This window comes from Hyperolius riggenbachi, chromosome 9, assembly GCF_040937935.1.
Source record: "Hyperolius riggenbachi isolate aHypRig1 chromosome 9, aHypRig1.pri, whole genome shotgun sequence".
Lineage (NCBI taxonomy): Eukaryota > Metazoa > Chordata > Amphibia > Anura > Hyperoliidae > Hyperolius > Hyperolius riggenbachi.
Window position 1 is genome coordinate 62,133,897 of NC_090654.1, and position 21,533 is coordinate 62,155,429.

At 45.4% G+C, this 21,533-nt stretch overlaps 1 protein-coding gene across 1 annotated transcript in view; it reads left to right on the top strand.

The window, feature by feature from the left end:
- USP4 (ubiquitin specific peptidase 4) overlaps window positions 1-21,533 on the top strand; it is a 53,834-nt gene that overhangs the window by 26,717 nt on the left and 5,584 nt on the right. The window contains exons 8-19 of the mRNA XM_068252904.1: window positions 3,466-3,562; window positions 6,385-6,558; window positions 8,953-9,111; window positions 9,209-9,433; window positions 9,521-9,604; window positions 9,678-9,772; window positions 11,486-11,671; window positions 15,835-15,926; window positions 16,109-16,351; window positions 18,262-18,332; window positions 18,539-18,654; window positions 20,006-20,155. Of these exons, the coding sequence (XP_068109005.1) occupies window positions 3,466-3,562; window positions 6,385-6,558; window positions 8,953-9,111; window positions 9,209-9,433; window positions 9,521-9,604; window positions 9,678-9,772; window positions 11,486-11,671; window positions 15,835-15,926; window positions 16,109-16,351; window positions 18,262-18,332; window positions 18,539-18,654; window positions 20,006-20,155 (1,692 nt within the window). The remainder of the gene's footprint in view (window positions 1-3,465; window positions 3,563-6,384; window positions 6,559-8,952; window positions 9,112-9,208; window positions 9,434-9,520; window positions 9,605-9,677; window positions 9,773-11,485; window positions 11,672-15,834; window positions 15,927-16,108; window positions 16,352-18,261; window positions 18,333-18,538; window positions 18,655-20,005; window positions 20,156-21,533) is intronic.

The window sequence follows — 21,533 nt, forward strand, 5'->3', positions numbered from 1 at the left end:
CCTGCATTATTGATTTTACTCTGTTGTATACAGTAAAGACTCTTGGCTGCCATCCTCCATTCTGTCCTTGCTAGCTGAATGGTGGGAGGGGAAGATAAACGAGTGCAGAGGATCACAAAACTGAACCTTAAAGCGGACCTAAACTCTGAACGTCTTCTCTGCTCTAAAAGATACACAACAGCCTAATAACCTTTAAACATTTTAAACTTTAAAACATCTCTTTGTTACAGCTGATACAAATCCTAAAATAAATCTGCACTATTTCTACTTCCTGATTCATGGAAGCAGACATATTGTTAACAGCCTGTGCTTTCAATTGAGCTTATCTGCCATAGGCAGTCATGTGACACAGGGGAGAGATCAGATTACAACTTGTGATTAGACACAGGAGGGGGAATTAAACAGGCGAAACTCTAAATACATACAGGGTGCAATTCTATGTTTTCCTTCTGTCCTGTACAAGAGTTCAGGTCCACTTTAAGTGACAGTGTAATAAAGTGAAGGTGGCCTCATGTAGAGGGATGCCTGCCCTGTACTCTGTGGGTTTTATCCCTCTTCCCCTGTTAGTACACTGCTGTAATGTATGTCCCAGACCACAACACGGATGCCATACTCCTGCTATCTCCACCCACTAACATACAAGCAACCCTGTTCACCTTTTCCTTGCTGCACGGACATATGCACTAGTAGTAGGAAAAATAGGCTGGTAATCAGGGCTGTGGAGTCGGTCGAGGAGTCTGAGTAATTTCAGATACCTGGAGTCTGAGTCGGTGGTTTCATAAACTGGGTGGTTGGAGTCTGATGATTTTTGTACCAAATCCACAGCCCTGGTACGTATTAGACTAAGGAGTCAAGGAATCTCAGTCGGAGCCATTTTGGGTACCTGGAGTCGGAGGTTTCAGAAACTGAGGAGTCGGAGTTGGAGTCGGATGATTTTTGTATCAACTCCACAGCCCTACTGGAAATCCTATCCCTGTTTGGGCAAATATAGGAGAAGTAACGCATTGCATTTGGGTACAACTAGGGCTGACAGTTGGAGTTGACTAGACTCCCACAATGGGGGTTAAACCACTGTTCTAAAGGCCAGTACACACGCTGGATTGTTGTCGCCCGATGGGGTTGGGACACGATCCCCTGGGCGACATTGCTGTGGCTCACTATAACTAGCAGAAAGGAGGGGAACGTTTTATAAACTTTATGAGCTTTTTAGCAGGGCTGTGGAGTCGGAGTTGGCGTTGATTTCATAAACTTCAGAGTCGGTAGTTGGATGATTTCTGTACAAAATCCGCAGCCCTGCTAAGTATAAGACTAATGCTGGGTACACAAGGTACGATTTTCCGTGCAATTTTCCGACCCGATTGTATTTTTCGCTCGATTCTCTTATATTCGCTCGTTTTTCTTATCTTTTCCCATTCACTTCTATGAGAAATCGAGCGCAGAATCGATCGGGAGTAATACCGGACATGAGGGATTTTATCAATCGGATGCATTTATCGCATAGAAAATCATACCATGTGTACCCAGCATTAGGAGTCGGAGTCTGAGCCATTTTGGGTTCCTGGAGTTGGAGTCAGAAGTTTTTTTTGTACCGACTCCACAGCCCTGCATTTTAGTGCACTTTTCAAGCAGAGATCAACACACTTCACAGCTGTCAGTACTTTAGAGTTAAAACAATTTGAGTAATTTTGCTTTACACAAACATGCGTTATTCACCTTGTGCAAGTGGGAAGGGGAGTAGATGTGCAAAATATACTTAGTGTGTGGAAAGTTTTCAATTTGAAGTTCATTCAACTTCTAAATCCTCTGTTTTTTGTGAAGTCTTGGCATTGGGTGACTTGGCACAGAGATGTTCCTTAGTTGCCATACATAACTCGCTGATAAAGTTACAGCAGCAATCAAAGCACAAGGTCCAGTTTTGTGCTCTAGGAGAGATTGCTCAGTTTTTGGTTGGATGCGGTGCTGGTGTTGTGTGATAGTGAGAAGTACCCATGTTTAAAGCCAGGAGGGTGTGGCACACAAAGTGCAGTTTCTGGAGTCTTGGCTACGATCTATTAAGCTGTTGAGTTACAAGGAAAGTGATGTGGCAGTTTTATACTCCATGATGTTGTTATAAGGAAATTACAATTACACCTTATAAACAAGCTATCTCCCACCCCCATTTTATATCTGCATAGTATGCTTTGTTCTTGATGTAATCTGCCAACACTCTAGATTATATTGTAGTTGATGTGTAACTGATGCCTTTAATTAACATTTATTATCAGGGCTGGTCATGGGAAACAGAATTGTCCGAGTTCTCTGTGATACCCTCGTGCACACTAGATGGTCCAGCATCTGTACAGCGGCCCCTAATGCACTCAGATGCCTTGACCAGCCTGATGGATCAATTTTTGCAGAGCACCGGCTGAGATCATTGTTCTCCAAACTCACCCCATCCCCCTGTGTTGTGCCTTCTCTCCCACCCTTGGTGAAGCCCCAGATCCCCAAGGAAGCCATATGGGGCAGGGAGGGGGAAAGCACTAGACACCAGTGAACTAAATAGGGGAGTGAGGGGGCCGCTAGACACCAGAAAACTGTATGGGGGGTGAGGGGGTTGAACTAGACACCAAGGAACTGTATGGGGGGGGGGGGGGGTGAACTAGACACCAGGGAACTGGATATAGGGGTAACATTGGACACCAGGAAACTCCCTTGTCCTAACATGAGGAAAGCCCAGGCTTTTCTCTGTGACCATGCTGACAAGGCATGTGACCTTTTTTAAGGGACAAAACTTCACCTTCTCTGGTGAGCTACCACAGGCCTGGCCCTAGCTTGTCCATGTGAAACAAGAACTCCTTTCTGTGACATTGTGCATTCGTGGAACAACCATTACTCTTCTTGTATGAGCATAAACTAAGGAACGAAGGAAAGGTCCCCTCTTATTTCTAACTTCAGAGTAACAGGTCAGACCCTCTCTGTGACAGTCTGCTTTCATCTCATTGTATGATAATAAACAAGCTCCCTCCTCGCCTGTGAGACTGTCCTAACACAACAAGCCCATCCTCCTCTTTATGAATGTGCGCTATCACTGGTTCCCCCTAAATGCCATTACAATAGTAAAGTGATCTCCCTAGAATTTTTTCCCCAGCTGGGTGGCATGAAAAAGTAGCTGGGTGTGGAGCGACAGAGAATGCAGGGTCCGCACAGCTCTGTGTACAGCATAGGAGGTGCATAAGGAGGCGAGCCGATGACAGCCAGGTGTTCGCCAAAATTAGCCGTGTGGAGCACCCGGCTAAAAGAGCCTGTGGAGAACACTACCGTATAACTCTGGGGTCTCATCAGTCATACTGTTGGCATAAATATACAGAATGAGACTCTTCAGCAGAGATGGGTCTGGGGCAGAGAGTATTCATGATGAGCAGTTTAGCTTTGATGTAACTGTTGAGCATGGAACGTCTGTCCTGATGCTGCTTCCTCTCATTTTAGATACACGTCGTCCTATATGTCCTACAGCTACAGCAAACCCGGCCTCTGTGGCCTCAGTAACCTCGGCAATACGTGTTTCATGAACTCCGCTCTTCAGGTATGAATTCTCCACTCTCTGTCTCTCTGCTAATCACAGCCAGGATATACTGTATATTCACCTCCTTAATAATCATAGGCTGGATAGACAAATCCACCACCAATCATAGGTTTTATCGCCCGCACATGTAATATTAGCCCCTGTACTAATAGTTTAAAGCCTGGTTGCACTTTTTTTTTTTTCTAACTACCCCACTGCACCCTCATGCTCAACTGTGGCTGCTCCAAACTTTCACTTTACGTATTAGATGGTAGAAGTGTCCCTAAACATGACCATCTGCTTCAGTGAGCACTATCTCTGCCTCTTCAGCAATAGTCATCTGCTGATGCCAGAAGATTTTTCAGCCATGTCATTGTCCTCTTGTTGCTGCCGAATTAGGAAATGGGGCACAGATTTTTCCTTTAACCTTTTCCATACAAGCAATATCTGGCACTTTAGAGAAAACCTGTAACGAAAAAATCCTCCCCTGGGGGGTACTCACCTGTGGTGGGGGAAGCCTCCTGATCCCATTGAGGCTTCCCCCGTCCTCCTTGGTCCCACGGCGGCAGCAATAAAGCTCCCTGAACAGCGAGGATGTAATAATTTACCTTCCCGGCTCCAGCGCTGGCGCAGTATCGGCTCTCCACTCAGAACTAGCCGATCGCTGTCTGACCGCTCTACTGCGCAGGTCGCCTGCGCAGTAAAGCGGACCCGACAGAGATTGACCATTTTCACCTATCTCCGTGCGGAGAGCTGCAAAAGCGCCCCTGCTGGAGCCAGGAAAGGTAAATATATCAAGGCTTGTCGAGGGAGGATTCCGGGACACTTCAGGGAGCCAGCGCTGGACTGCCTGCAGCTACAGGGGAGGAGGAAGCCTCATTGGCTTCCCCCTCCCAAGGTGAGTACCCCCTAGGGAAACTTTTTTTTTTTGTTTTTTTTTGTTACAGGTTCTCTAAGGACCAGAGACTGCTGGTACTAAAAAAACAGGGCTTTCTGAAGAATCACAGCACAGACCCCCACCTGTTACACTGCTTACCCATTGCTGCATGCCCTTTGCTTTGCTGTTATGCTGGCAGAGCTCTGTGAGCCGGTCAGGAGCCGCTTTCATTGGCTCCTGACCCTGTCATCAGTGTGAGCCAATGTGATTTGCTCACAGTGATCACAGGGTCAGGAGCCAATGAAAGTGGCTCACAGAGCTCTACCGTCCTAGCGACTGCAGAGCAAAGGGCTTGCAGCGAGAGAGGGATCTGCAGGAGAATCTGATCTGCGCGGCGTTGTAATGGAAATCTGTGCCCTGTCAAGAACAAGCAGCAACAAACAGAGCGTAGATTTCAGTTACCGTAGATCGGAAGTGGTTAAAGCGGACCTGGACTCTTGCACAGAACAGAAGGAAGACGGAGAGAAATTCTTCCTGTATCTTTTTAGTGTTTAGCCTGTCTGATTCCCCTTCATCTGTGACTAATGACCACCATAATTTGATCTCTTCAGCTGTGTCAGCTCAGGGATCTCCTCTGCCATGGCAGAACTGCTAATTTGTAAACCTAGGATGTTAACCCTATGTCTGCTTCCATGAAAGCAGGAAGTAGACACGCTGCAGATTTATTGCAGGATTTGTATCAGTCCGACGAAGGCTTTTTATAAGCCGAAAGCTCACTGTTTATCCATCTCTAAGTTAGCCAATAAATGGTATCATCCTGATTCAAAACTCCTTGCTATCAGCTGTAACAAAGAAATGTTTTTCTTTATCTTTAGTTTATTGAAAGTGCTCATGTATATAGTTTGTTTTAGTGAGACACGCAGAAGGCATACCATGGCAAATATCCAAAGTACAGTGAGCGGCCATCTTACTCCTCTCTACCTTACAGAACTTTCTGTGAGCATCCGCCCCCCCCCCCCCACCCTACAACTCTTCCGGAGAGAATCCAGCTTTCCATCCCCCTGCTGCAGACATCTTTGTGTGTGTTTGTGTTTCCCTCTTACCACTGCAGACCCCCCCCCCTTTTTGGGGGGGAGGGGGCATGTTTCCCTTTACACAGCAGTGACCACCAACCTATCTTTTCCACTCCGCAATGTAGATCTCCCTCTGAGCAATTCACCTTTTCCTGCCACATTGTAGACCTCTCTATTATTATCCATCATTTGTTTTCCACACTGCAGTCCTCCCTGAGAGCATCAATCCAGTGGTGTAGCTAGGGAGCTAAGGGGCGCAGTGTGAGTTTTACATTGAGCCCCTCAAGCACATTTATACACAGCAATTGATATGGGCCTCCAAAACCTTCCAAGGTCAGCAACAGGGGTGGGGAACAGTTTTATTAACACCATTCAATGGATATGTTAAGGTGAACATTTACCAGCACAGCATTAACAAAGAGCTAATACAGTGGTTGAAGGAGGGTCCCTTTGGTCCAGGGGCTCTTGTGTGGCTGCAGCCTCTGCATCCCCTGTTGCGACGTCACTGCATCCATCTTTTTCCTGCTCTAATCTTACAGCTGTTTAAACAGAGGCGGTAATCTACCATGCATGCAGATTGTGTGCAGCTTGGAATTGCATCCGTCAGATGCATTTCCTGCTAAATTTGCACCATCAATTCAAAACTGCATAGAATTTGCATTATATTTGTATGCAAGCTGAAAATGGCATGTGGTTAACCATCTGTAGATTTGAATCATAAATGACTATATTACCCAGAAATATATATCCTGATCCCAGTGATTGGCTGATGGCCTAGACTGAGTTCTTGTGTGTCTCACTTACTGTCACTGCAGAGAGAATGGATGTAGTGGAAATCTGCTGTGGCATTTTACGAGGCAAACGACTCTGTAGCTTCATTGTTCTCCCCACAGTGCCTGAGCAACACGCCGCCTCTGACGGAGTACTTCCTGACTGACGAGTATAAGAGTGAGATCAATAAAGAGAATCCGCTGGGGATGAAGGGAGAAATCGCCATGGCCTATGCTGAGCTGATCCGACAAATCTGGTCCGGAGAGCACTCTTATGTGGCCCCTCGAATGTTCAAGGTAACTGGCATACCCCAATTTGTGTCTCTAGTTCTGCTGTATCGCTATACACCAGCCTTGTGATGGACCATTAATCAACTATTGCATTTAGTACAGTATATCTTCGCCCCTGAAGACTGGAGTTCCAGGGGAGTTGATATACATACAGCGCCGTTGCGCACGCTCCCGTGCGCGTTCATGCTACAGAGTTCTCACCCAGAAATTTTTTCCAGACGGGTGGCACGAAAAAGTAGCCGGGTGGGGTGTGACGGGAAAATACAGGGCCAGTGCTTCTCTGCACAACCCTGCTTACCGCATAGGAGGAGATGAGCAGATCACAGCCGGGTGCTCACCAAAATTAGCCGGGTGAAGCACCCGGCTAAAAGAGCCTGGGGAGAACACTGCACTGCCCGCTAGTAGACTAATCGGTGAATGGGAATGCATATTCCCATTCACTGATCAAAGTGCCTGTGATTATGATCACCAGCATCAATAAAATGCCGGTGGTCATTGACAAAATGAAACTAAAACCACATACAAGCATTTTCCTGCGTACTTTGAACAGTGATGGATTTTCTGTACACATCTCCAGTTGCCTTCTAATACCCTTCCCTTCCTAGTCAGCCAGGAAGTGTATAAACTGTAGGGATGGTCAACAAGATGCAAATAATTCAGTTTATGTAGGATTATGCAAATTATGTATGCAAATTTATGGAACGTGAAAATGGACCAGTTAAATTTGACCCTGGTGGGTTTAATAGGACCATTTTCCAATCAGAATAAAATTGCATAAAAAAAGTGTATAATCCTGCATCTGCTTTGAATTTTGCATATCGTTGACCATCGCTAATGAACAGAGTTGTTATTCCTTCCCTCTCCTCTTCATGCTCATGTCATCTGGCTGTAATTTGCCAGCTGTCAATTGGTGAGGATGTTTAAAGAGAACCAGAGACGAAGCACCCTCATGTATTTTACCATATATTTCAATGGGAACATGACAGTAAACACCTACTCTTATTTGTTTCATTCTCCACTGCTCATTCTGCCCGTTATCCGCTCTGATAAGAATCCCCCACTGAGCATTCAGTCTAGCTTTGCCCTGTAATGTTTATAGCGGAGTCAGTCTTCTGTGATGTCTTTTCAAGCCCAAGTCCGGCCCCTTGTGGCTTTGCTTTCCTGCTAGGAGGATAAATAGCAGGAAAAGCACAATGGGGCAGACTTGCGCTTGAAAAGACATCACAGAAGACCAGGGCTGTGGAGTTAGTCGGAGTCGAGGAGTCGGGGCAATTTTGGGCACCCGGAGTCGGAGTTGGAGTCGGAGATTTCATAAACTGAGGAGTCGGATGATTTTTGTACAAAATGCACAGCCCTGTTAAGTATTAGACTAAGGAGTCGGATTCGTGGCCATTTTGGGTACCCGGAGTTGGAGTCGGAGTCGTGGTTTCATAAACCGAGGAGTCGGAAGATTTTTGTACCGACTCCACAGCCCTGCAGAAGACTGACTCAGCTATAATCATGCAGGGCAAAGCTAGACTGAATGCTGAGTCTGGGATACTTATCAGAGCTGATAATGGGCAGAATGAGCAGTGAAGAATGACACAAATAGCAGAGTAGGGGTTTACTGTCATGTTCCCATTGATATATATATATATATATATATATATATATATATATATATATATATATATATATATATATACATATACATATACATATATATATATATATATATATATATATATATATATATATATATATATATATATATATATATATATATATATATATATATATATATATATATATATATATATATAGTAAAATACATGAGGGTGCTTCGTCACTGGTTCTCTTTAAAGGGCAGCAAGGAAATATGTAAAAAGCGGGAAGCCTCTGGATCCTGTAGAGCTTACCTCCAGTCCCCCTTTGCCATGCGTGGACTCAACCTCAAAGATTTCGAACACGGACTTGAGTGTACTGCGTCTGCACAAGTATGGCCATGCCTGCCTGAGTGCCTTCTGCTTACTGTGTAGGCTTCTCCATGCTCAAGGGGGTGCAGCACAGCTGTACTTGTGGTTGAGAAGTAAGGCCTGGTTCTTCTGGAGGGTCCCGGTGAGTGGCGGTAGGATGGAGAAGACCCTGTAAGACTCTACGATCCAGAGGGTTCCTTTTTGACCTGAACTTCAGCTCGAGTTCACTTTAAACCCAAAATAGGAGTTTGGGAACTTCTGGAAAGTTGTATCTGTAGAACTCATTCTAAATATACTGTAATTGCGCATGCCATGTACTTATTTTCACTTAGGTTTGTTTTAAATGCTGGAATGCCTTGACCTTGCTGGTAGTACCATTTGTGACAATTAGCTGGGTATTACAAAGTATTGCGTATGTTGCATTGATTCCCTGTTGTGTTGTCAGACCCAGGTGGGCCGTTTCGCCCCTCAGTTCTCCGGCTACCAGCAGCAGGACTCGCAGGAGCTGCTGGCGTTCCTCTTAGATGGACTTCACGAGGATCTGAACAGGGTTAAGAAGAAGCCCTACCTGGAGCTGAAAGATGCAAATGGGCGGGAGGATGCGGTATGGGCGTTTTTCATACATACGGTGGTCTCTTGTGCTTATGCTGTGATCCTCTTTTCGAAGACCTTTACTTGATACTGCGGTTTCTTGCATGCAGGTCGTAGCCAAAGAAGCATGGGACAATCACCTACGAAGAAACAACTCCATCATTGTAGATATTTTTCACGGCCTTTTCAAATCAACACTGGTGTGCCCCGAATGCGCCAAAGTCTCTGTGACCTTTGACCCCTTCTGCTATCTTACCCTGCCCCTCCCTATGAGGAAAGACCGTACCATGGAGGTGTTCCTGGTCCGTGCTGACCCTCAGTGCAAGCCCACCCAGGTACGCAGCAGTCGGTTATGACAATGGTAGATGCTAGGCTGCTTTCTTGGCTTCTGATTGGAGCTCTTCTCTTTTTACTTCTTCTAGTACCGACTGAGTGTGCCTAAAATGGGCACCGTGTCTGATCTATGTGCAGCTCTGTCCAAGCTTTCTGGGGTTCCAGCAGAAAATGTAAGTAGCACGCCTTTCTTCCCACTTCCACTTGCCATAATGAATGTCTAATCCACATGTATCTGCCTGTCAGATGGTTGTAACAGACGTCTACAGTCACCGATTCCACAAGATCTTCCAGGCGGATGAAATGCTCAGCCACATCATGGAGCGAGATGACCTGTTTGTGTAAGTGGAGACAGCGTTTCCTATTAGAGGACACAACGTGACAGCTGATTGTAGTGGAAGGAATCCTGTTATTTGTCCCATGATGCAATCTTCCCAGAATCCACTGCAGACTTGAGAGGTTTCACCATCACAGCTGTCTCTAATCTATTATCTCAGTGAGGCTGGAAGCACACTTGGCTGTGCAGAAAACCACAAGTTTTCTGCATTGTGCGTTTTTGCACTTTTTATGCACTTATCCTTTTTTTTCGGTGTATTTGCATTTTTCAATATTTTCCCTTTTTCAATGGAGTAAACCAGTGTCATATTTATTTTATTCAAAATGCAGTAAAACGCATCTCATCGAATTACATTATGTGCGTTTTACATGCATTTTAGAGAAATGGATGTTCGTTGATACGTTGAGATATTAATTTTTTTTATGCAGCCCATAGACTTTTATTATGGACAAAAATGCATGTGTTTTCTGCATTGCTAGCGATTCTGCCTAGTGTGCTTCTAGCTTGAAGGCAAACCTCAGGCACAATACAAATATAGTATTAACCCTGCCCCATTCTTGATTTCTGACCTTGAGGGAACAGGAGGTGAGGGATATGGAGGCTGCCATACTTACTTCATTGTAAACAATGCCAGTTGCCTGGCAGCCCTGTTTATCTTTTGGTATAAGTAGTGCCTGAGTCAAAACCCTGGAACAAGCATATGGCTATTCCAGTAAAACCTGAGTCAGCTGAGTCAGATTTCCTGATCTGCTGCATACTTGGTCAGGGTCTATGGCTAGAAGTATTAGAGACACAGGATCGGGAGGACTGCCAGGCAACCGGTATTGGTTAAAAGGAAACAAATATGGAAGCCTCCATATCCCTCTCACCTCGGGTTCACTTTTGGGGTTAATTCGCAAAGCTATTCTAATGAATTATCTCACCTTACTTAAAATGATATCTAAAGAGAGCGAAGCCTCAGGATCCTATTGAGCCTTCCCTCGCTGCTTTGATATCCGTCGCTGAGTGTGCCCCCCCCCCAATCTTCCCGTAGATTAGCGAATAGGGGCCGCGCAGCTCCTCTTCGTGCATTGTGTCATGCGTTATGCCAAATAGGGAGAAAGAAACCATGAGTTGTCAGTTATGGAGAGAGAAATCATGCATTCAATAAGGAGAAATAAATTTGAGTTAATAAGGAAGGTGAAATAATTCAACAGATAAGCTTTGTGAATCAACTCCTTTGTTATGATTGGCAGCATCTTAAAGGATCACCAAGGTGAGAATTGTAAAATAAGAGTACATGTCTGCAGAAACTGCTTCTGATACGGACTGTCCTCCATTTCCCCCCGCAGTCCTTTGATCAGCTGTAATCCATGCCATGGTTGGGAAATTTGGGTTACTGCCTTTGAACTGGAAGTTTGAGGGCCGCGCAGTTCGATTGGATTACCCACCTGTCTAAAAATCAGTCTCTGTAGCTATAAGTTATCTCAGCACAATATTTGCTGCCTCATTGCTGATCTCTTTGTAGTTGGTATCATTGTATAGCACAAAATACCTACTTTTCTGACGACCGTTCTCTGCAGCAGTGAGATGTGAATAGCTAACAATACAATAATATCTTCAGCTATAAGGTGTCTGAATGCAGCATGTGTACCTGTGTGTGACCACTGATCTCTCTGCAGCTACAGAACATTGTTACATTGGAAAATGTTTTCTTGTCTGACTGATCTCCCTGCAGCTATGAGGTAAAATCTTCCCGAATGGATGACCCTGAGTGGATCACGCTACCTGTCTGCTTCCGGGAAAGACGTTATAGGAGTACCTCTTCTGGAACTGTCCTGTATGGGCAGCCGCTGCTGATCTCAGTGCCTCGCCGAAACCTCACTGCGTACATGTTGTACCACATCATCCTGGAGAGGATCCAGTAAGTGTCTCTTCAGTGTGCCTCACCATATTCTCAGACCTCTCCTCATTCGTTAAGTCAACCCCGCCTCTTTCAGCTGTTGCATAGGCATGTTTATAGCTTCACGTATGCTGTGGAGCTATATTGCCCTCAGTTTTTACATGCATCAAAGATTTCTCCCAAGGGACCAATCTTTTCATTATGTGACTAAAGTATGAGTTTTGTTTTCAATAATTTTAACCACCCTGGCGTTCTATTAAGATCGCCAGGGCGGCTGCATGAGGGTTTTTTTTAAATAAAAAAAAAACTATTTCATGCAGCCAACTGAAAGTTGGCTGCATGAAAGCCCACTAGATGGCGCTCCGGAGGCGTTCTTCTGATCGCCTCCGGCGGCCAAAAGTAACACGGAAGGCCGCAATGAGCAGCCTTCCGTGTTTGGCTTCTCCTGTCGCCATGGCGACGAGCGGAGTGACGTCATGGACGTCAGCCGCCTCCGATCCAGCCCTTAGCGCTGGCCGGAACTATTTGTTCCGGCTGCGCAGGGCTCAGGCGGCTGGGGGGACCCTCTTTCGCCGCTGCTTGCGGCGGATCGCCGCAGAGGGGCGGGCGATCGGGCAGCACACGCGGCTGGCAAAGTGCCGGCTGCGTGTGCTGCTCTTTATTTGATCAAAATCGGCCCAGCAGGGCCTGAGCGGCACCCTCTGGCGGTACTGGACGAGCTGAGCTCGTCCATACCGCTAAGGTGGTTAATTGATTTTGAATAATAAGCATAGTGTACAAATATACAAATATATCCACTATTGTTGTAGTACAGATAATTAGCAGTATTGTAAATATCCCATACAAGCGACCAAAAATTTATCTGCTAACTGTAAACAAGTGCTAATAACAAAGACTTTAAAGGCGTGTACATACGCCGTATTTTAGCAAATGACTGGTCCGACCCTCCCGTGGGGCGGTCCTTCTGCCGACAGTAGGCCGTGAGTACAGGCTGTCGGCAGACGTGGCGAAAAAAGTGGGTGTGGTCATGACATAATGTGGGTGGAGCCAAATACTAGCGAAATAACGGTAGTCCCTAGTCAACAAATGAGATAGTCAGGGACTGTGTCCATACTTAATTTTAAAAAGTTAATGCGAAATCTGCTGTTGCATATTTGTAACCATTTTGATAAAATCTGGTATCAGAGGTGACAGATGACAGCGTATATCTGCGCTGGGCAGGAGTGACAGTACGATTGCCTTGCACTAGTCACGCAGTATAACAGCACACACAATGAAAATCTATGGGCCTCAGCAAGGAAAAAGATTGGAAAAAAAAACATTTTTTTTCCACCACCACCAGCCTACCTATCAACTTCACTACTAACACTGCTCCTTCTAATAATAGCTTTTATAAAAGCTTTTGGGATTAGTATTTTTGATACATAGTGAGAGCTCCCTCTCACACGTCCAGCCACATGCAGCAACAATCTGCAAATGGCGCTGGACGGAAGAGCCTCTGCCTGTAAGACTATGCAGGCTGGAGCAGGGCTGCGGTGAATGAACTGGCACGGCGTCTATTAGACTCCGCGTCCAGTTCAACACCTTGGGGGGGTGGGGGGGGGGGGGGTTCCCCACAATCGGGCAGCAGCAGAATTAAATATCGGCTGTTAAATCTCCCCGCAGCGCACGCTATGCTTCATTCACAGGCGCTCATGCGGGAAATGTGTAGTAGCCTTGCTCTCTGATTGGCCCAAATGCTGCCTGTCACAGCAGCGGCTCTGATTGGCCGCGATGGTGTTGCGGGTGCACGTGCTGCTGTGACAGGCAGCATTTGGGCCAATCAGAGAGCCAGGCTACTACACATCTCCCGCATGAGCGCCTGTGAATGGAGCATAGCGTGGGCTGCGGGGAGATTTAACAGCTGATATGCAATTCTAAACTGTGCTGCAGTGGTTCTCTGCCATTTTGCCACTGGGGGACCCCCTGACAGGTACTAATGTACCCCCAGGGTCCGCGGACCATAGGTTGAGAACCACTGCTTTAAAGTAAATGTTGCATAAAAAAGAACACATAGACCTCAAAGCACTAAGCTTTATCAAATACTTTATCAAACGTTAGATTTTACCCATGACGTAAATTATCAAATTTTGAATTCACTAAGGTGTTATGGATTTATTGAATATTTTATCGATAAAACATTCAATTAATCTATAACACCTTAGTGAATTTAAAATTAAATTTTACCCATGAGGTAATTTATCAAATGTTTGGTAAAGTGTTTGATAAAGCTTAGTGAATTTAGGCCATAGTGTTGCGTCTCGTATGTCTTATTCATGTGAATGCTTGGACCTGCCTATTTTGTTAGGAAGTGACTAGCCTGTTGTATGTTAGGTATGTGGTATAGTGAAATGGAAACTTTCAATTGACTTCATATAAAGTTTTTGAGTGGTAATAGTAGTATCTACGCTTCTGGTGAAAACTGTTGCCTTATTTCTGTAAGAATTGACTGGTTAGAACTTCTAGCAGTCTGGGAAACTAAGTAGCTTTCTCCACACCACGATTCAAAAGCATAATTTTTTTTATGCATGACCTTCTTTATGGTCCACCATATTCTACCTTTTTCCAGTGACCTGTTCCCTGATGCTGATCTACCCCTGGAGACATGTTTCCTAATGCCAGTCTGCTACTCTGGGGGACATGTTCCCTGGTACTGATCTTCCATCCTGAAGGACATGTTCCTTGGTACTGATCTTCCATCCAGAGGGACATGTTCCTTGGTACTGATCTTCCATCCAAAGGGGACATGTTCCCTGGTACTGATCTTTCATCCTGAGGAACATGTTCCCTGGTACTAATCTTCTATTGAGCGGCGGGAGGCAACATGTTCCCTAATACTGATCATCTTCTGTTTTTTGATGCCGAACCTCTTACCTGGTGAACACTTGTCCTTATTCCGCTCCCAAAAGGACCGTACAGTATTTCTTCAATACGCAAGTACTGTAGTTTGGTCATATGCCAGTTAACTTCTCCAATGTGTCTGGGATCTAAGAGTGCAAAGTGGAGCACCAAGGGGGAAACCCACACATACATTGTGGGAACATACAAACTTCATGCGAAAAGTTTCCATGGTGAGATCCAGGACCCTAGCACTACAAGGTCAGAGTTCTAACAACTTTTAGATGTGAACATGAGCTGTTATTAAAGGCAAGGCTAAAATCCTTCAGAGACCTAAGCCAAATTTGTGTGTCAGTGTGGTTAGTATTTATTATACAGATTACGAGGGAGTGTCCCTATGGCTTGTGTCTGGAGCAGATATCACGCTGTATGATGATTAACGTTACTGTTTGTGCCCATGTAGCATGCTTGTAACGTACAAGCTGGCTACCCTGCTCAGTGGTGTAGTTAAGGAGCTTTGGGCCCAGTGCAAATTTTACTTTAGGCCTCCCAAGCACTCTATACATAAGCCATATGGCACAGCAAACCTTCCAAGGACTTCCACAGAATGAGAGTTGGAAGCAGAGGAGGGGAACAGTTCATTAATGATTTCCACTATTCAAAGCATATATAGACGTGATAATTACCAGCATAGCACCATTGAAGAGCTAATACTGTGGTTGATGGAGGGCCCCTCTGATCCAAGGGCCCCTGTGTGGTCGTAGTTTGCATCCCCTATTGCTACGCCGCTGCCTCTGCGCCCTTTTCTGTCAATTTCCATGTATCCTCCTGTCTAAATAGTGTCTCTTTCTTCAGTGAGGTGTATTAAACATGTCTTGTGTTTGCCATAAATCACAGTCAGGAGCATAACTAGAGGGGAGAGCAGTCACTGCGGGGGGGGGGGGGGGGGGGGACTAAAGGTGTAGAGGCCCACAATACTAACCTACCCTCCCTCCGATACTCCAGATCAGGTGGTTTTGTGGCTACAGGTTATGGATGTAAAGATCCTGATGGCCACGCTTGTTACCATATATTACCCTTGTAAGATGGGCCCACAGGCTGTGAGGGTCACTGGGGAGGGGGGGAGGGGTTGTTAACATTAAGAGGGCCCCATCAAAGTGTTGCTGAGGGACCCCATGATTTGTAGTACCGCCCCTAATCACTGTCCCACTTTCTAAGCTAAGCAATGCATTCTGTGACATCTTTAGTAGATTTGACGTTTGTTTTTAGGAAATCCTCTTCTGATTGCCATATTTTGTTTTTACCAGGCGTTATATAAAGTCTCCTCTGCCAGAAGAGTACATCAGCTTATCGGTGGAGAGTCCTGCTTGCAACGGCTCCAATGGAATATGTGATGGTGGTGCGTTCTGTGTCTGTCTGTCCATAGAGAAGCATATAAGCCTCTAGCAGGCCTTGTTAGCATGTCACTATCATAAGTCAACATATCAGGAGGGGGATGTTATTAGCCGATGTTGCTGGACTATGTTTCTTTATCTGAAAAGCAAACTGGAGGCAATATGGATGCTATCTTGTTCTTTCCAGATGAAGAAATGGATCACCAGAATGAACCTGAAGAGAAAGATGAATCGCCAGAAGAAGCTAGCGTCCAATCAGATGACAGCGTGGAAGAGGAGAGCTCAGGAGAACAGTGCAGCCCCTGCAACAAGGTGGCAAAGAAGGCCCGGCCGTGCCGCAAACGGCTCTTTTCCTTCAGCCTAGTCAACTCCTATGCCACCACCGAAGTGGGCTCCATGCCGGCCGAGGGCTCCTACCTCAGGCTCAGCTGTAAGTTGTCTTACCAGAGCAAAACGCCCAGAATAAGCCTAGGCTGCAGAATATGTTGCATGATAGAAGTCCTGTACGTTCTACAGGGCATAACAGGCCACATGTTCAGGCTAGGTAGCTAGTAAAATGCCTGTATTGTGTATAAAACAGTGTTGTGTTTCATGTTCATTAAATCCTGTAATCTAGATAGTCATCTCATGGTCACCTTAGCAAATGCATAGAAGTCGCTGTGCTCTTATTTTATGCATCTTTCATTTGTCAGCTGCTCTGGTGTACTTTTTTTTTTCTTTTTGCAAATTCTTGCAGTGCTGCTGTCCATTGTAGAGTACTTTTACTGAAGCAGGTCATCTTGGCGCATGCTCTTCCCACACTGCGCCTGACCTGAGTGCCGCCATAGACATAATGTTATGTCTAAGGTCACACAGCAGTGTAATTTGGGTGCAGGTGATCACTTGATCCAGAATCACCAGCACAAAGGACCTGCACAGTGAAGGAGTCTTCAGGGACTAGTTTCAGGCCAGTGGGGAGGGGTTATGCTTTGGAAACATGAAAACATTTTAGAAGCGCTGGTTACATCATTAGTACACACTGAAAATAGTTTTGTTTCAATAAACAGTCAGTTGAAAGTTTTTTTTTTGTTTTATGTACAAGCTGGTATGCCATGCTGGTGTTAAAGTACATGTACCGTAGTTCCCAGTTAATGTACAAGATAGGGATTGTAGGATCATTCTTAACTTGATTCTGTCCATAATTTGAAACACTGTTGCCATCCCTGTCCCGTTTCCCCTCCATGCCCCTAGTGCCCCCTCTGTGTCACAACTGTTCCCCCATGCCTTCAGTGAGTGCCCTTCTGTGTTATCACTGTTTCCCCATGCCTTCATATCCCCCCCCCCCCCCCCATGTCACCTCTGTTTCCCCGCGCCTTCAGTGTCCCCTTCTCTGCCACCTTGTCCCTCTGTACCACCTATGCCCCCGTCCCCATCTCTGCCTTCTTCGCCCTACTGATGTTTGTCAAATTTTGTTATACGTAAATACGATTTCAAAATTGAATTGATTTTGCATTATCCATTTGTAAATTCTGCCTCGTTTTTGCGACATTACAAAAACACATTTGAGCAAAAAAAAGGGAAACTAGTGAAAAAAATCCTCAAAAAGAAATTTGCTGCAGTGTGCTTTTAACATATACAGATTTCTGCATACACATTTAAACATTTTAAAGCTAACCTGTGACTTTAAAAAGAGGAAGTAACAATTTACCTCAGCAGAGGAAGCCTCTGGATCGTCCAGAGACTTCATGTCCTCAAGACCCCCCGATCCAGCACAAGGACCCTCTGAAAGTTCACAACTACTCTCCCGTTCATGAGCAAGTGTGACCGCACTGCGCAGGTGCAGGATAACTAACGCCTGCACAATAACACGGAGCCGCTCAGACTCAGCACGGTACTGGGCAGGCGCGAGGTATCCTGCATGGTGTGGCCACGCACATTCTATGGTAGTGGGCAGGGGCGTGGCCACCCTCATTCCAGAGGGTCCCAGTGCTGGATCACAGGTTTGCTTTAAAATGTGTATGCAGAACTCGCTTTATAGTAAACTGTACTGCAGTAAAATGTCAATTTACCTGTTTGTTTTTTTTGTTTTGTTTTTTTTTAAACTACAAGGTCTTTATAAAAAAAAACAAAAGTTTGTGACTTGTTCCCACAGAATCATATTACACATTTTTGGGCCGTTTGTATCGGCCGGTCCTTTGTAAGTTGGAAAACACCTGTATAGATAAAATCAGTACATGTATTACAGGTGGCCATTATGAGGCATTTTGCCCCGACAAAAGTATAAACCTACAAACACATTAATGTTGTGCTGTCTTATTTAGCTGTCTTCTTCACAGAGTTTTTATAATGTTTGTTCTGCAGCATACTCCACGGTGGCATTAGACTGGGATTTGGATGTAAAGAAGTTGTACTATGATGATCAGGAGGCTGAGGTGAGTTCATCCAATTCAGACTAGTGATCAGTGGCTCATATTCTGTGTATTTCTCTCAGCTTGGGAATTCTCTGGTGAATGGAAGGAGTTTGTGGGATGGAGTTGAAGTCCTATTTGGGATGGAATCTGGGGGGATACTCTGAGAGGAATGTTTATCAGTGGGCAGATGTGACATTTTTATGGTTTATTCAGTATTCTTCTTGCAGGCATTTGACAAGCACGAGTCAATGTCTCAGATGCAGAAGAAAAAGATGACAGTGGCACTTAACGATTGTATACAGCTCTTCACAAAGACTGAGACCCTTGGTGAACATGACCCCTGGTAAGACCATCAATGTACAGCTATAGCATGTATATAACATATACATTCTGCCAAAAAGCAAGTCTTGTGGAATGTTCCAGGTATTGAGAGGTTAGTACCTGACAGCAGACCGGTGACGGTCAAACACTTAGCTCATTGATGTAAAAGGAGAGTAAAGGCTAGCTTGTCCAGTCTGACCCTACAGAAATAGCATGCATGTCCATGAGAGATTTCAGAAAACACATGAAGGGCCCGCCAAGCAACTTACATGGCTTTAAAGTGGACCTGTGCCAAGCTGTTCATAAATTGAGACTTGGACATTAAAAAATTGTTCTTGCCTCTTCTTCAATAAACTGCTTCCACTAGCCTACTGTCACTGTCTCCTGTCTGATGCTAATAGGGTTAGTGGGCTTCATTCTACAGACTTTTGGACAGTGGTAGCAGCGTAGTGAGGGAGAAAGCAGTGGGTCCAAATTATGACACAAACTTGAGTTCGACTCTGTAAACAATTGAGCACAGGCTCTTTATCAAAGATATGCTGCTATTGTCTTGGTGTCAGCTGCCACACAATACCTTCAGATGCCTTGTGGAGTCCATGCCTTGGCTGGACAGAGCTGTTTTATTGGCTCAATGTGGACATACACTGGGGGTTTCTATTCAGCTTTGACTAAATAGAAATCCCAGTGTGCTATGCACTGCTGTGAAGTCACATTAGCGGTAATATGGATCTAAGGCAGGCATGGGCAAACTGCGAACCGATATGAACCCGGCCCGCAGGTGCTATGAAGGCAACTCTTCGTTAGAGGGCCTCATTCTGCTCCTCTTCCTTTCCTCCCTCCTGACGTTCCTTAAATACATGCAGCGCATGTACAAGAATTCACTCCCCCAATCGCTTTTTTTCATCGATGATCTTCATGCCAATGGTGGTGTCATGTGACCTGCTTTCATTATGTACCAGCATGCCACATGACAGCGTCCCACGGTCACTATGGAGATCTCCACTGGATCGAGCAATTAGGTGAGTTGCATCCAATCATTCCTGGCTGCAGAATTCCGGAGGGAGACATCGACTAATGCAGTGGCCCGCATTCAAGAGAAATGTGGCCAGATTTAAAAAAAGGTTTGCCCACCCCTGATCTAAGGTAATGTTATGAGTTGCCTGAGTAAAATAGATTTGGGAAAATTGTGCTCTCCCCTGACTCACCAGGCTGAACCATGTGGAAGGGATGGAATCTGAAATGAGTTTCCCTGGCCAATCACTGTTCTTAGAGGAGTATAAACACCCGCTCATCCAAGCAGTTGTGCAGCAGTCAGGTCATGTGATCAGGTTACATCTGTGGAGATCCTTATGGCTGCTTTTTTTCTATTGCAGGTATTGTCCGAGCTGTCGGAAACATCAAAGGGCAACCAAGAAGTTTGACTTGTGGTCTTTGCCAAAAATCCTGGTGGTGCACTTAAAGCGATTCTCATACAATCGCTACTGGAGGGATAAGCTGGACGCTGTGGTGGAGTTTCCTATTAGGTAAAAACAGCTTTGAACCCTAGCTTCTGCTGACACGTGATTGGAAAACCCTGCCATTAATGTAGCCACCGGTGACCCTTCTGATCTCCTGGGAGAGGTTTTATGATGTTTGCTGTAGGTACTTATGGAAGCGTAACCAGGAAATGTGATGGTTTACACAAATTTGTGATGTCACAACTGCCACCACCTAATCTTTGTGAAGCGTTCTGCAGTAATGCCGAGTCATTGTTTATTATTTCAAGCAAACCTGTGAGGTTTACTACAGCCTACTTTTTAATCCCTGCCTTGGGAAGGGGAAGCCTCTGAATCCTCCAGATGCTTCCCGTCTCCCTCAGCCAGGCCGATTCAGCGATGAGACGCCTGTAGTGTGGCCTCACTGCACATGCTCAGTAGCACGGACCTGATTAGGCTCGGGTGGAAAAAGCCGAGCCCGATCTAGTCTGTGCTACCACATGCAGGAGCCATCAAGAGGCAGTTTCTCGGGGATCTCGGTGCTGGAACAGGCCATTGGAGGAGGACGGGGGAGCTTTAGGAGGATCCAGAGACCTCCCCCTTCTGAGCTGAAACCCCCTTATGGGGCACTTTTTTTCCCTACGGGTATACTCTAGAGCAGGGATGACAAACCGGTCCTTCAAGGGCTGACGTCCTCGCACAATTTTGACACAGCGCAAATGAATTGATGGGTCTGAATCAGGAAGGGTGTGGTCCATCAGGTAGAACACATTCCTCTCTTTTCTCAGTCCATCCTAAACACTGGCATAGATATGGCCCTCCAGGCCTGCCCTGGAGTTCCGACACCTGTGTGCTCAAGAGACATTGTAGTGACATATAGTAGAATGCAATCAATTATTCAGGATGCCCACTTTTATGGTCATTTTCCTGTTTTCAGTACCAGAAACAATTCCTCTATCTATATATTGCTGTATATGGAATATACCCCTGCCCTCCCAGAGCATTCTGGGAGATCAGGTATATTTTGTACTGGCTTTAGAACTCCGTAACCAAACATTCTGTAGGGATCACCTGACAGGCCGCAAGATATCCACTCTTGTGATACATTTCAGAGTGGAAGCCAGGGCGAGGAAAGATTTTACAATGGGCAAGCCCTGACTAATTTTAATTTTTTGCAGTAGTATGGTGAAAAACATTATTTTTGTTATGTTCTTTTCACTACAGTTCCTCTTTAATATGGCACACTAGGTAATTGGCTCCATTCCTCCAGCCCTCACACTCTGTGGCATATTACAGAGGATTTTAATCTTCTGTGACCATATAGGAAAGCCATTGCATGTCAGTTTGTGGTGTGGGCCTGCTATGTGCCAGTGTGGGAATTTGGCCTCTTCTGCATCAGTGTGATAAGTAGTCCTTCAATGTGCAT